Below are 14,670 nucleotides of genomic sequence, written 5' to 3'. Positions count from 1 at the left end.
TATATTTCAAATAAGAAAGAAAGCTCTGAAGTAAATGTAGTTTACACTTGTAGTTGCAGAGACTTTAAATATGAAAAGCAGTAAACATATTGTGAGCTCATTTTCCTTTTGAAAATTATTAAATAAGGACAGATTTCACTTAATTTCAAGTTAGTACTAAAGTTAGGACTAACTTTAGTTGACTCTTAAAATGTGAAAGCCATTTGCCAAATTACTGGTTTCCTTCAAAATCAAAACTACATTTTATCTATTTAGTTCCCAGTAAATTTTTGATGGCACAATTCCATTTTACTGAACTACACATTTTTGCTATCAAAATAAAAGCAATCTTTTGTGAAAATTATTTGGTATTCATTGTTCATCTTATAAGTCATTGCCCATTTTATTTTATTTCAACTAACAAGAATACACCTCAGTTTAGCTTGCTGGTTTTTCAGGAGGCTAAGAAAAATCATCCAAAAGTTTACTGTACAGTCCAGACAGTATAAGAAGCCATCTCTACAGACACTGAATACATTTCACCACTACATTTGCAAATAACTATCGCTTTGCAAAAATAAGTTTTTATTTGGGTGTCATTTCTGGCAAAGCTTTAAGCCTATATTTTCAGAGAGTAAAATTCCAGGCCTTTAAAATTCTACTGGCATCCACCAACCTAAGCTGGACCCGCCTCTAGGTTTCCGCAGAGCCTGAGAGAGAGATGACTTCATCTTACTCATTTTCTTGCCCATAGTCATGTAAGATAACTGGAGTTTTTTGGTGTTTTTTTTCTTTTTTTTTTTTTTTTTCTTTTTTTTCTTGTAGTATAATGGAAATCTCTTGAAGTATGTGGAGAATAATGAGTTAGAAGGGAAAAAAACCTGCTGGGGAGTTGACATATTTGGCTTTAATGATTATCATTGATTACCAGTTTCAGCCTGTTGAACTCCACACAGCTGTGTATGCTTCAAGCCTAATATTGTATTTTGTAACTGGAACGAACATTTAACATCATATTACAGTGTTGAATGTGGATGCTCTAGCTCAGGTGGCCTGTGATCAAGTAATTAAATTTGGAATTCTATCTACTGGTGTGTAGGTATCTCTTTACATAAATTGATTATTTTAAAGCTGCCATGTCCTCATTAATTCAGCACTCTACGTGTTTTCCTTTTGCCATTAGCCTTTCTACTAAAACACAGTAGAAACTAAAAACTATGGAAAACAAACATCTGAAACTCAAAATTTCAATCAGCATAGCCTATCTATAACATCTTAGAAAGAAATCTTAGAAAGAAAACAAAGCCCAACAGGATATTTAAATACATTTGAAACATTTGAATTGAATTTATTCTATAAAATTTTAAGATAAATAATTTTTTAATTTAAATCTTTAATTAAAACCCTAACATTCTTACCACTATGAGTATTACCTAGCAAACTTAGTTATATTTGCAGTAAAAGTGAAAACTCCAAGGATATGAGAATTAAGTCACCAACACACACAAATATTTAGAATCATTAGACTTTTAAGAAAATGCTGACTTTTAATAGTGTAGTAATATCATATAAGCTAAAGTTCCAATTTATTAATTTTAAATCTATGTACTATAGAGAGAGCAAAGTGATTATTTTTTAAAGAATTTTCCTCTCATACAAACCCTTTCCAAGAATGAACGTATACATATAATACAGATTTTACCTGATTATTCTTGTTCATACGCACATGTAAGCGACCAAAGAATACATCATAAAATATTTTCAGAGTTCTATGAAAACCAATATTCCAATACACAGTACCAAATTCACAGACATTTATAATGTATATAGATTCAGAAATATTATATTGCTGTGGAAAATGTAACATTATAAATGAAGGTTTCATGAATAATGGCTTACTTTTTTATTGTATATTTAAAATGCCAAATATAGAGGAAAAATAATAATTGACCCATTCAATCACATGTGAATGCATACTCTTACCAAGTAACTTTCTGTGAATTTAGTAATAAATATATTAAAGGCTTTAAATAGAAATATTCTGAAATATAAAAACAGTCTGGAATGCACACAAATAAATCAATAGATATATTATTATTTTGTATCATAAAAATGCAATCTAGCACAACTTTCTTAAAGTGAAAATAAATCCCCTACACTTTCATAATGTACGTGGAAAACCATTAGAGAAAAGATCATCAGATTTAAATTATTAGTAATTCTGCCTCAACATAGGTAATGCAAATTGAAGGCCCACATAACTTCTACCATTGTTTTACTCAATAAGCGAAATAAAATATTCTGCAAGGTGTTCTCCAGCTGGATTTTGAACCACACCAATGTCTATGATTTAGGAATAGTGTAGAGAGTATTGCAACCAACTTTTCTTTATTGTGTTACTCCATGTCTACTTGGAGGTTTCAGTTTAATACAGTTATTCTAAGAAATAGTCATAAGAGCATCATTAAAAAAATAGGAAAAATGTTAGTGCTTATTTCCTTTGCAACCTTAACAAAAAGCTTATTATTGATACCTAAACCATATTAATGGCTAAAACACGTAATATAGAGAAATAAGTTGTGACAATAAAATGTGTTTTATTGCTTAAATATGTTAAATATAAAATATATCATATCTATTTCAATTTCTGATTTTTGGACTTTCCTCTTGGTTGTGTTTCACCACCCCACCTCCCCTACACCACCACCTCTGGAATCAGTCACCAGTACTATAACCCAGGAAATGTAATTTAACTGGCCACTCAGGAATTAATCCTTCTTATTTTATGATTACAATCAAAGGGGGGAAAATGCTACTCCTGATACTCTCACTTCATGTGCTAATTTATTTTCTCCACAGAATATTATAGTACTTTAAAAATAATATGGCAAAAATACAGAAAACTTGACAGAGATAAATTATCCACAGCTATTAACTCAACAAATACTAATTAAGGAATTCCTGTGTGTATTTTATTTTCTAATATGTTTTCTATCCTTAGCATTTATCATTCATAGATGTTTCTAATCATTATAGCAACGCTTGGAAAAGAGACATGCTCTGAAATTTTAGAAATGAATTATTGAGCTGAACATGATCTAAAACTAAAATATATTGTTGTACTATGTCAGTTTTTCTCATTTGAAATCAAAATCTGAAAGGCTTCATATCTTTGTTTTGTGTTTCTGGCTGCCATTTTTAATATAGTAAACGAATAAAATTGCCTAACACACATATATTTTAACATAGTAAATGAATAAAATTGGCACCATTACCAGGCCAGGTATATGAAATAGAGTTAGATGTGGGGATTTCCTACATAATTCAGCTATTAATTAATCCATAGGTTATTTCTCAAATAAAAAAATAATAATTCTAATAAATATGGAATTAGTCTCCCAAATTTCCCTGAATCTAAGGGAAGAGGTTGATCCATTTGCTATTTCTTTTTTGTTTAAAATTAATTTCTTAGACTCTTTAGGTCTTACAACAAATATTGTAAGTTACTACAAATTCCAACGCTGTGATGCAGGGTCTATGTTTTTAAACACAGAGGGAAAACGTGGCAATGCTTAAAATATATATTTTACATTTTTTAGTTCAGATCGGCATACAGAGTGCTAACTTATTAGTTTCCAGTGATAATTACTGTACACAAAAATTAAAATTTTAAATATTTAGTACTGGGTTTTTAACCCAAATGAAAGTTTTAGAGGTGCCATACCTTGCATATAATGCTTTTCCTTTTCAAATAAAGTATAAATAAAGGTATTTACACAAAACTTGAGAGTATTTTTATTTTTATTTGCATTCTTTCTTCCATTCATTGCTGACTTTCAACAATAAAGCACCTTAATTCTAAAGATATTGGTGCTCTTGACCTTTGAATGTAATCATTTGAGAACACTCATGTAGGTTAATGGTACTTAGATTTTTTTGGGGGTGGGGGGGTCAGGTCACCATTTAAATATGTTCACACCTAAAATTAATCTACCATATCAAGAAAAAGAATGAAAATTGTATTTTTTATTTCATAAATTTGAGACCTTATTTTGTCCCATATTATCCTATAATAATCAAGATCTAATAGACTTTAAAAAATTCTAAAGCAAATGTTGAAAAACCATAATCCAGTAACACAAAGATGAATAACAAAGTGGTTTTTTTATTTTAGAAAAGATGATGATTGAAATATCTAGAAAAAGTACACTATAATACTAGAGTTAGGGTTGGTGAGCTTAATAAGTTTCCAGCTTATTAATGTCTTTCTTGTCATTCTGCTTAGCCAGATATATAGACAGACATAATTTTACAGTAAATATTTTATGATCTTGTAGCTATAAATAAAATATTTGCAATTTTACAAGAATCAACTATGATTCAAAACCTTGTAAAACCCACCTCTCAAATCATTTCCTTTTTTGTATAATTTTCATTTTGTGTAAACTATGTACTTATATTCATTCAATTAATTTGGATAGAAAATATTTACATGTTTATACTGTATATTACTTGCATAAAAATTAAAGTTAGATTGATTAATCTATTTTGGTTATTTTGACTGAAAGTGAGTGTTTTATACCTATTACTACATTGTTTGGCGAACAATCAAATGTAATTGAAGTAATGTAATTCACCCTATTTATAGACTTTTTTTCAGAATCACCTGCTTTGTATAGATTGCTTTAAGTACAGTTGTAAAGTTTTGATTTTTAAGAGTTCCTTTGAAGATGTGGCAGATGTTGGCTTTGCCAGTAGCACTGGAAAGCATAGCAGGTTCAAAGTTGCAAAAATGTTTAACACATATAAAAAATAACGGTGTGCTTTTGTATTAAACTTGGTCATTTTCAACTGTCAATAAACCATAATGGAAGCATAAAGTCCATAAATATTTGTTTCTAGATGCTTAAGCTTCTTGAGTTGTGAATGTGTGTGGCGGAAAATGCATTTGAATGCACGCTGAAAAATGTTACAGATTGTAGTTTTAGCATCATTACCATGTTTAATGTTTGGGTTGTTTTTCAATATTTTTTTGCTGCTTAAAATTCTATTAAAATTCTACATAGTCATGCACATATACACATACATACAATATGGGTATTAGATGCAAGGATACAAAATTTTGGTTCCGACTTTGCCCTGGATTTATGTACTACCTTTACTCTGAACTATAAATATATAGTAATTACAAACTGCCTAACAAAATAAAAATGTTCTCTACTAACAAGATGCAACTTTCCTGTAATACAATTTTAAAATTTCAAGAGTTCAGAAATTAATTTTGTTTTGTGGAAATATTGAAATATTAAAACTGCTATAAGCAATGAGACTTATGCGTAACAATATATCAGAATTACAGTGAATTTCTACATTGCTTTCATTTCTGTGAGATCAAGATGCCTTAATATTGCTATAAAATGTAATAACTGTGAACATAAATTATGGAACACCAAATGTAATATCATCACAGCAGAAAGATATCTTGAATTTAAATCTATCTAAAGATCCAACAAATATTAATTAACTCAAATAATGAAATTGCAAATTAAATGTTATTTTCACTAACTAGACATATTTTTACTTTATACATATTTTTAACTAGACACTATTGTGATGTTTCCTTTTAGTCAAAATTTCTTTCAAAATATCTCATCAAAGAAAACACTCATTCTTCCTCCCCAGTGATTCTATCCTTGGTGATAACTAATTGTATTTCCCACTTAAGATGTAATCTTAATATTTTATGTAGCTGATGCAAACTTTTGTGTTTGTTTATTTTTCCAGTACTCTAATTATTAATTGTTATATTTGTTGTTATATTAATTTGTCCCACCAAAGGAGAGTAAAACTATTGATATAACCAATGTTCTTAAGAAAGTTGTTATTAAAATAATTTAAGGGAACCAGTTCGTAGATCCCACTTTTTCTGTTTCCTCCCAACCAAAATAACATGTGTCTATATGAAAATTCAGTTTTCCCTAAGAAACTTAGGTACAGTGGTGCAGTTCAGGACGCAGAAGGAACAATCCATCACACAGATTTCTCATTGCAGAAAGTAAAATGAACAGTAAGAGCTTCTTGATAATTGCAAAAGTGCACTGACCAATCCGAACTCGGATCTTTTTCCAAAAACAGTTTCATTGATATCAAATTCTGAGTCTATGAAAGGATCACTGCGTTCTAAAATTGACTTATTTTCTAATAAAGAAGGAAAATTGCTTGCTATGATTAACCTTTCAACTTTGTCTTAAGAGTTTTACTTATGGTTAGTAAAAACCATTAAATATGAGTGATACTGCTGGTAACTTTCTTAGATATAAGCTAATTTGCGAGTCAAGCATTAAAAGTTCACCCTTGACCTTGGAAAGTAAAAGTTAGATTTCCCATAACTAACGCTGAGGAACAACTGATAGCATTGCTGCAAAGGAACCTGAAATGTGCGGCTCAATCATTGCCATTTAATGAGGAATCGTACCTAAAGAATTAAAAAGCATCAACATGTCGTCAATCCTTCAAACCAATATCTGGAATTACCTTCTAGGACTGTTAAATCAATTCCGCAAAGGTAGAAAACTATGTAAATACTAGATTAAACAAATGACACCTTCCAAAAAGACGGAACTCAGGTTGCGCTATAGCTGCAGAAGAAAACTCAGAACCCCCTTAATTGTAAAGCATCTTTTGACAATTTCATAATGATACACCTAGGTAAGGGCTTGTCGGAAGTAGCCTGGAAAACTTTAGTTTCTCTGGATTGCTACAGTTTCCTTAGCGACTGTGCCTTCAAGCATCCGCGTTCAGCAAGGTTCCCCTTTTACGTGGCTATTCAATTGATCCCCACGTTGATGAGCGCCTCCTGCGCGCAACCTTGAAAACCAGCCTCAGAGATGCAGCGAACCTGCACTATTGGGGTTGCTGTTTGTTTCCCAGGACTTGTCTCCGATAATTCTCAATTGGAAGAGAATATCACTTTCCACCTTTGAAATTCAGATTCTCTCTTAAGATTAGTACCACACCAATACAATTACTATTAAGACTCGTCTTTCCTCAAGAGTCTGAGCATGGCTTTATTTACAATACTCTGATACGTTCTTTAAAATCCTACATTAGGTCTTCTTCCCCAAGAAAGGGAAATTTTTACCATTTGGAATAGGTGCTATTTAAAGTACTCTGAAATCAGAAATAAAAAATAAATAAATAAATAAACTTTTTTTTTTTCTCATACTCTCTGCCAAGTTCCATTGCAAGTTCCAAATATTGTGCAATAATTTGGAAATCCGGTTAACGATGGGAAAAATCGAGCCACTCAGAGTCGGGAATTTGCAAGGGAAAAAGTCAAGGAGCGGCACCCGCACGCACGCTCAGCGGACGCTGCATCCCAGGCTGCACCCCTCTCACTATCGCTCAGAGGGAAAGTCACGCTTCTCAATCGATTTCACATACTGTCACTTGTCCTTTTTTTTTTTTTTTCTTTTCTCAATACTCTGGTAAACCACTTTGAACCTTGGAGAGTTTAGTGCTGTTGGCTACAGTGTTGCGCTCGGAGAAACACGTGTCCCCAAATAACAGGACCAAAGCAGCCTCACGGAATTTAGCGGCGGGGAGCCAGAAAGGGCAAGACCTGTACCATCTTTCCTGCTGCCTCACTATTGAGAGGGAATCTTCCTGGACATCTCTCCGCCCCTTTCGCCCAAGGTGCCCGTCGCGCCCTTACCTGAGCTATCGCTTTTCCTCTTGCCGCCACTTCTCTTCTCCGCCTCCGCGGGTGACAGCGCCTGGCGGCCGTAGTCCCCCGGCGCGCACGCGGCCCCGGTCGGGGTGCTGGAGCCCAAGCTGGAAGAATTGGAACACAGGACTGGCGGGCTGCTCCCCATCTCCGGGGGCCCTCCCGAGTCCGGCTGGAGGCAGAGACTGTGCCGAGCCGCGCTCGGGGGCGAGGACATCTGCGGGAGGTGCCAGTTGGTTTGCAGAGCTTGATGCTGCTGCTGCTGGTGGTGGTGGTGATGGTGGTGATGGTGGTGGTGGTGGCCCCTGTGATGCTGGCTGGCGAACATGCCCTCCTCGTTGGGGTATCCCGCGATTATGCAAGACGAGGAAGAAGTGGACAGCTCGGGATAGGACATATGGTCAGATCTTCCATGGAGGGCGAGAGAGGACTGGGAGAACGGGTGCAAGCCTTGCGCGGTGGCGTGAGGGCTGCGCAGGCAGCCAAAGAGCGGGTGTTCCATAGCATGCAAGTCTCGGGTTCCAGGCAGAAGACTTCACGACGGTTCCAAACGCCACCACCTTCTGTCACTTTTCACTGGACACCGTGTGACTTTTCCCCCTCCCAAAGCAATAGCCGCCCGCGTTTCTGCAGAGCTCTGATAATCCCGGTCCTGAGCCCTAGTGGCCAGTCTCCTTTACATATAAACACTCTGACCTGAAGGAGCTTCCCTCTGAGCTACTCAGATGTCAAGAGTAGGAGAGGTTGAAGCCAAAAGAAGGTGGTCCCAGAGAACTGCTTTCAGGGGGAAACGGCTCTGAGAGGTTATAAATAGAGTGTAATGTGAGCTGGGGGCTGGCTTAGGAGCCCAGCGCTGACCACATGCAAACTCCCTCCAAAACTCCCGCTCAGTCTGAGCCACGCGCTCCCAGTTCCACTTCCTAACCCGCTGGACTCGCTCAGCCAGTCCACGCCCGCCCGCCCCTGTCGGCCGCCAGGCGTGCAAGCGGCGCGCCGGGCGCCCAACCCCGAACCGCGGAGGGCAGCGGCTCCCCTCTCCCCGCGCGGGCGGCAGAGGCGCGCGGAGGTGCACGCCAGCCACAGCGCCACACCCGGTGCCCAGCCCGCTCACCTCTCTCAGTAAAGGTGTCTTGTCAGTGCCACTTGGACACTGTCACCTGCGGGAAAGATAGGGTTACGTCTAGCTCTTGAGGAGCACGAAAGAAAGCTAGTTTGGCTTCGCGTCTCCTCGTGCCCTGGGCGCAGTGGCGCGCCTAACTTTTGGCAGGTGGTGTTTGTGGGTGCGTTGATAATGGGTTCGGACACCAGATCCGAAGTGCCGGGCGGGCGGGAAATAGCCATTCTGAATGCCGAAAGGAGAGATCTATTGGCGGCGGGGATTGGGGGGTAGGTAGCACCGGGCAGGACAGCTGCAGATGTCCCGGCTCTGGCATTGTAACCTGCGGTGCCAGGTGGGGTCTCTTCTCCCCTGCTTACCTCAAATGCCTTGTCCCCTGCTTTCCTTGTCCCGGTGAATTTCCTAGTCACGTGTCCACTAAGAACTGTTCCTGGGTCAGGAATATTCCAAAGCGATTTCCTCCCGGTCACATGAGATGTGTATATTGCACGCACAGTTCCAGTCTTTCCCCTTCGGAGCCAGCCCATGTCCCCTCATTTACCTCCAGAAAGCCACCCTCTCCGGTCAAAAATAAATCAGCTAATAGCACCCCTTTGCCCCTCTCCCGCTCTGGTCGTGGTTCCATTTACTGAGGAATATTACATTTTGATAGCCCCCGCCTCCCCTAAATTCGGTAAATTGGGAGTTTTATATCTACCTGGTTAATCTTGCATCATAGAAAATGAGTTAGAAAACTTGCCACCAATGAATTAGTGCGAGCGACAGCTGGACTTTGATTCTGCCACTTGAGAGGCGACATTGTCTGCTGGGGGCAAAGTCCTTTCCACGAGGCAAGCAAGCCCCGGTAATGAGCTGCAGGAACAGTCGAGTCCTGCCTGGGACAGGTCGCATCAGGAGAATATCCGTGCTCACCTATCCCGCCCAGGACCCGGAATGTGAATGTGCCACCAGCAGCGTCGCCTCCTTATTTTCATTGTCTCTGGTGTCCAGAGGATGGGGACCAGGTCTTTGAAGTTGTTAATGGGATTAATGGGGACAGCAAACTAGGCCGGCCATCTGTTTTGAATTAGGGCAAAAGTATTGATTAATCTTTGAGAAGTGTTCCCAAGGCAGAACCTTTTCCCTCGCCCAGTCCCTCAGGCTTTCAGTCTATCTCCCTTTTCTTTTTTAAGTCGTACTGTAGAATAGTGGCTTCGCAATAAACCTTTACATCCGTGTGAAAGTTCGAATTGTTTTCCATTGCTTAGAGGTGGGATAGGGAGGGGGTGATCAGGAATTCTGAGATTTGTAAGTGCTGCTTTCTTTAACGGAAATTGAGCCCTATTTTGAGGGAAATTAGTTTTGCAGACTTCGTTAAAAAAAAAAAAAAAAAAAAAAAGCTAAAACTTTTGTTCACCAGCTGCTCAGCTTTTCAGTCTGGGTCTGAGCTGGAACCTGCTGCAAGCATTTGACGGTAAGACTTTCTTTGCCGATATTTTGGGAATCTAATATTGTTTTAGACTTCGAAAGGGGGTGTTCTTCAGGTTGCACGTTTCTAAGGGTTTTAAGCACTCACAGGATGGCGTCCAGAGCTTAGATCTTAAGAATGTTTCTTCCTGCCACTCCCCATGCCCTTGGCTCTTTAAGGATAAAAAAGGAGGGGGTATATTCTTCTAATATTGTCGGAATATTTTTTGAATTTTCATTGTGTTTATGGTTTCAATATGTGCCCTGATATTAAAAGTTGAAGTACAAAGGGCAACACTAAACTTCCCAAACTCGGATGGCTCCTCCATGGATTTTGGGTGAAAGCATTAAAGGCTTTATCCAAAGAGAAATTTAGGCAACCACCTCCATAAACAGTAACCAGAAATATTTACATAATACAGTGCTGTCTACTAAAAGCATTGTGGAAAATGTCAGGCAAGACTAAAGATACACTTGATCTGCAGACATCAATAAAAAACACCCATAAAGGTCCTTTTGGTTTGCATTATAGTGGTTTAGAGAAAGCAAGCAATTGAGAAGTGAATGGATTTGAATGTACCCAGTGTGTTGCAGGTAACTAGCAACTAGCAAAAACACACAAACTTTTCATCTCCAGAAGCTGCCTCTTTTTCGTGAACCTGCCTGGTGACTTTGCTGGCTTTTTTCTCACTCACTGTGTCAGATGTTAACAACATGTCCAGAAATTTCTGTACAGCATGCCTTAGTCAGTCAGCCTCTGGAACTGTGGGGCTAGAAGTATGGAAGAGAAAAAAAAAATTAGAAAAGGTTAGAAGGGGAAGAGTCTCTGTGAAAGGCACACATTAAAACAAAGCTAGCAGGAATAGTCTTTCTAATTGAAGACCCAAAATTTATAATATCAGTGAAATTATGGAGTCCATATTTCTAATAAAAAGCACAGTATAAGGAAAATGTTATTTGGAAGAGAAAAAAAATGTGATTCAAAGGAGAAAGGAGTAAAAAAGAGTTCTTGATACACTCCAAAATTAATATGACTTTTTTTCCTCTGAATTTCCAAGTATATATTAATCACCTCATAAGTTTTTTTTTTTCCCCAAAATTTTCATTGCTTAGGATTTTTGGAATACAATAAAACACTGATTTTATTTTCTATACCATAATTTTTTGAAAAATATAATAACAGGGAAAATCCCTAGCATTTCCTATAATAGGGTCCACATCAACAAAATCTGATGTTGAAAGTTGCTTTTTCACCTATATCATGAACAATGGTAAAAAATCACAAAATTTATTATAGAATTTACATAGCATTAATTTTAAACTATATATAATATAGTATTTATCATATATGTAAAATATACTTGAATTTTCCTGAAAAATATTCTATTAATAACAGTATTTTATGCAAGGTTTGGTATCAAGCAGCACATTATAACAAGAGGTTGAATATATGAAATATGTAAGTTGCTCATCTTTTGTAAGAAACATAATCAAAATTACTTTAAACACGTGCTCTTTAAATTTGATAAACACACATACCTATCATTTCTTCTGTTTGAATGAAGTGATATGCAATAGTAATGCAAAGATATTTTTTAATTAAAATTACTTGAAGTGGAATAGAACTTAAGCAATGTGAAAAATTTGTTTAAATTTTATTTTAAGAATCATGGTTCTTTTGAGTTGCCATTCTTCTGTTCATTTGACATGAGGTATGATGGTAATAAAATATTTAAAATTAAATATGATCATTAGCTACAGATATTATAAACTTTACTTTGCATTTTACCTGCTAAATTCGCCTAGATAAAATACAGTCATAATATATAAATTTAAGTATGGAAAATTAAATTGAAGCTGGAATTTGTCTCTGAAGGTTTTGTTGAGGATAAAAATATTATTTCTGCTATATTTCTCGAAGAAATAACATGCACTTCAACTGGTTTTTATGAAATAAAGAATTTTGAAAATATTAATAGATGCTAAGTACCCAATAATTTATGTGATTTATGATACACTCCTCTTTTTAAAACTAGGAAATTGCCTTTCTCCATGAATTATGCATTATAAAATTTGAAGAACAATTTTGCTATGGCTAATGTAGGTTAGTTAGTGATTCTATATACTTTTCTGAATTTTAAATAACACTATTTTTACATAACACTAATTGTTGTTTTCACAAAAAAATTGTTGTGTTTCTATATATGCTACAAGAAATGAATACTTAAACATGACTTCTGAAAGTGTAAAATAATATCTAACATACTTTATTTTTATAATTCTATCTCTTCCTACTTGTAGATACACGATTTCTTCAGAAATTGGTGATTTTCTTCAATTCAATTCAAGTATCATGTAGGAAATAATTTTCAGAAAACTGGAATGAAATATAGATTATGACTAATTTAATTAAAAATTCAAAATACGTGCGTTTTTCCATAATTCCACTTGCTTTTCACATACATTTTATGAAATTCGAATTATGTGTGTGTAGGGGGAATGTTAAAATTAGGAAGATGTTGACTACATTTTAAATTTAAAAACTTCTGATTGAACTTCCTTTTGTTCACCTGTTTTGCATCCAATTATTGAAGAAAATTTTCTTATATTGATGTACATGGGGAGTAATTCCTACATTTTCATTTGCACTCACTTTGTATGTTATTTTCATTAATAAATGTATGCATTGAAATTTTTTACAGTTGAAAATTGACTCCTTTACATACCTAACTATGAGATATACAGGTACACTAATGCAAGATAGTTCTATAATGAAATACTATATGTTATGTTATATATTCTATACCATGAAACTCATTAGCACTAAATTTCTATCCATAATTTAAAAAAATAAACCATTTATTGCTACCATGTCGTAAAAAAAAATGCTATACTTTTAAGTGGATTGAATATATAACAAGTTCATACATTTCTGAGAACAAAAATTCTATCGAAACTAAAGACTGGAATTATAGGTAAAACCTTAGTCTTATGTTTTAAGTTTTCTAAATTGAAGAGTTTAATATAACTAATGTAATTTTGGCACTATGGAAGATTATTCTTACGTGTTTTTATTTTTCATGCTTCATCAATTTTTCTTAAGTAGTTCTTTTATTTTGAGCCTGGGTTTAAAATTTGAATCACTGAAAACCTCTGGGTTTTAGCTGTGTTGGTGTAGCTCCTTCCTAACGTTGAGTTGCACACTCTAATTGTATATGACTAAAGACTCAGCAGAAAAACACCAGCTGCCTTTCATGTGAACATTTTTGTTTATAGGAATAAAGGAATGTTTATGTACCAAACAAAATGCAACGTTAAGGCTCAGTACAAGATCTCTTGTAACAAATTATTTTTAAGAGTTTTATATCAGTACCTTGATTCAGTTCAGATTTGTAAAAGGTTTGAGAAGTGATATGGAGTATTTTTATACAAGGCAACAGCCATATGGAAATGGATCAAAACAAGGATGAAAATGATTAAATGATAACTTTCTGCTCATGTCTCAGTTGACCTAAGAAATTAGAAGGATGCTAGGCGGTCAGAATAGGCCAAGGGAAAACCAGAAGGTGTTTAGCAGGTTAAAAGGCAGAGAAATAAGATAAGCTTAAATATATAGAAAATCGTTATATATTGGATAATACAGATATCTAATTCAAAGCCACATACACTTATGATAATGGTAAAAAGTTCCCAGGTGCATGTTTTAGTTTAACTGGAATTAAAAAAAATAATGATAATCAGAAAATTTTACTTTTAAACACATATATGGCATATATATTTTTGAGAAAGTAATAGTAACAAAATAATGTTTTTCTGAGACAGTTTCAAGTAATCACACGTGCATAATGTGAAACTTAGGTAAATGTGCATGCAGTCAATGCTTTGGACATGCGCAAGCTACTGAACATCTGAACAGCCATTGCCTTCTCATCTTACAGATCTGTAACCTGAAACTCATTGTAGTCAATTGTTTTTCTAACTTTTACTTATTTTTAGAGGATGATGTCTGCTAAGTGGGGATAATAGTATATGGGAAGGGAATAAGTCAATTTTCAACAGTTTTCAGTGGCTGAGAAAAAAAAAAAAGTCAACTGCATCTTAGAGCACTTCAAGTCACAAGGGAATCCACGTAGAATCAAACACTAACCAGATCTCAGAAGGAATACTAGCTCTGAGCCCAAGGGCCCAGGATAAGACAGTTCCTCATACCATCAACTAACAGTCGTTTTCACCAACAATTTGCCCTGCGATCAAAGTAAAGCTTTCTCTATACTACCTAAGAGTGTGTAAATACTACAATGAAACCTCCTCAAGACTTAGAGGGGCTACCGAAGATTCTTTTCCCCTACTTGGCATATTCATTTTGCATGACCCATGCCTTACAACTTCAGAGTTGCTGGAA

At 35.7% G+C, this 14,670-nt stretch overlaps 1 protein-coding gene across 1 annotated transcript in view; it reads right to left on the bottom strand.

The window, feature by feature from the left end:
- Positions 1-9,230, bottom strand: part of MEOX2 (mesenchyme homeobox 2) — a 65,339-nt gene extending 56,109 nt beyond the window's left edge. Inside the window, exon 1 of the mRNA XM_019727117.3 lies at positions 7,694-9,230. Within this exon, the coding sequence (XP_019582676.1) occupies positions 7,694-8,207 (514 nt within the window). The 5' untranslated portion in view covers positions 8,208-9,230. The remainder of the gene's footprint in view (positions 1-7,693) is intronic.
- Positions 9,231-14,670: the final 5,440 nt, after the last annotated feature.

This window comes from Rhinolophus sinicus, chromosome 4 (genome assembly GCF_057876585.1).
Source record: "Rhinolophus sinicus isolate RSI-liver-muscle chromosome 4, RSI-T2T, whole genome shotgun sequence".
Taxonomy (NCBI): domain Eukaryota; kingdom Metazoa; phylum Chordata; class Mammalia; order Chiroptera; family Rhinolophidae; genus Rhinolophus; species Rhinolophus sinicus.
The sequence above is the reverse complement of the archived record's forward strand: the minus strand, read 5'-3'. Positions and strand labels throughout refer to the sequence as shown.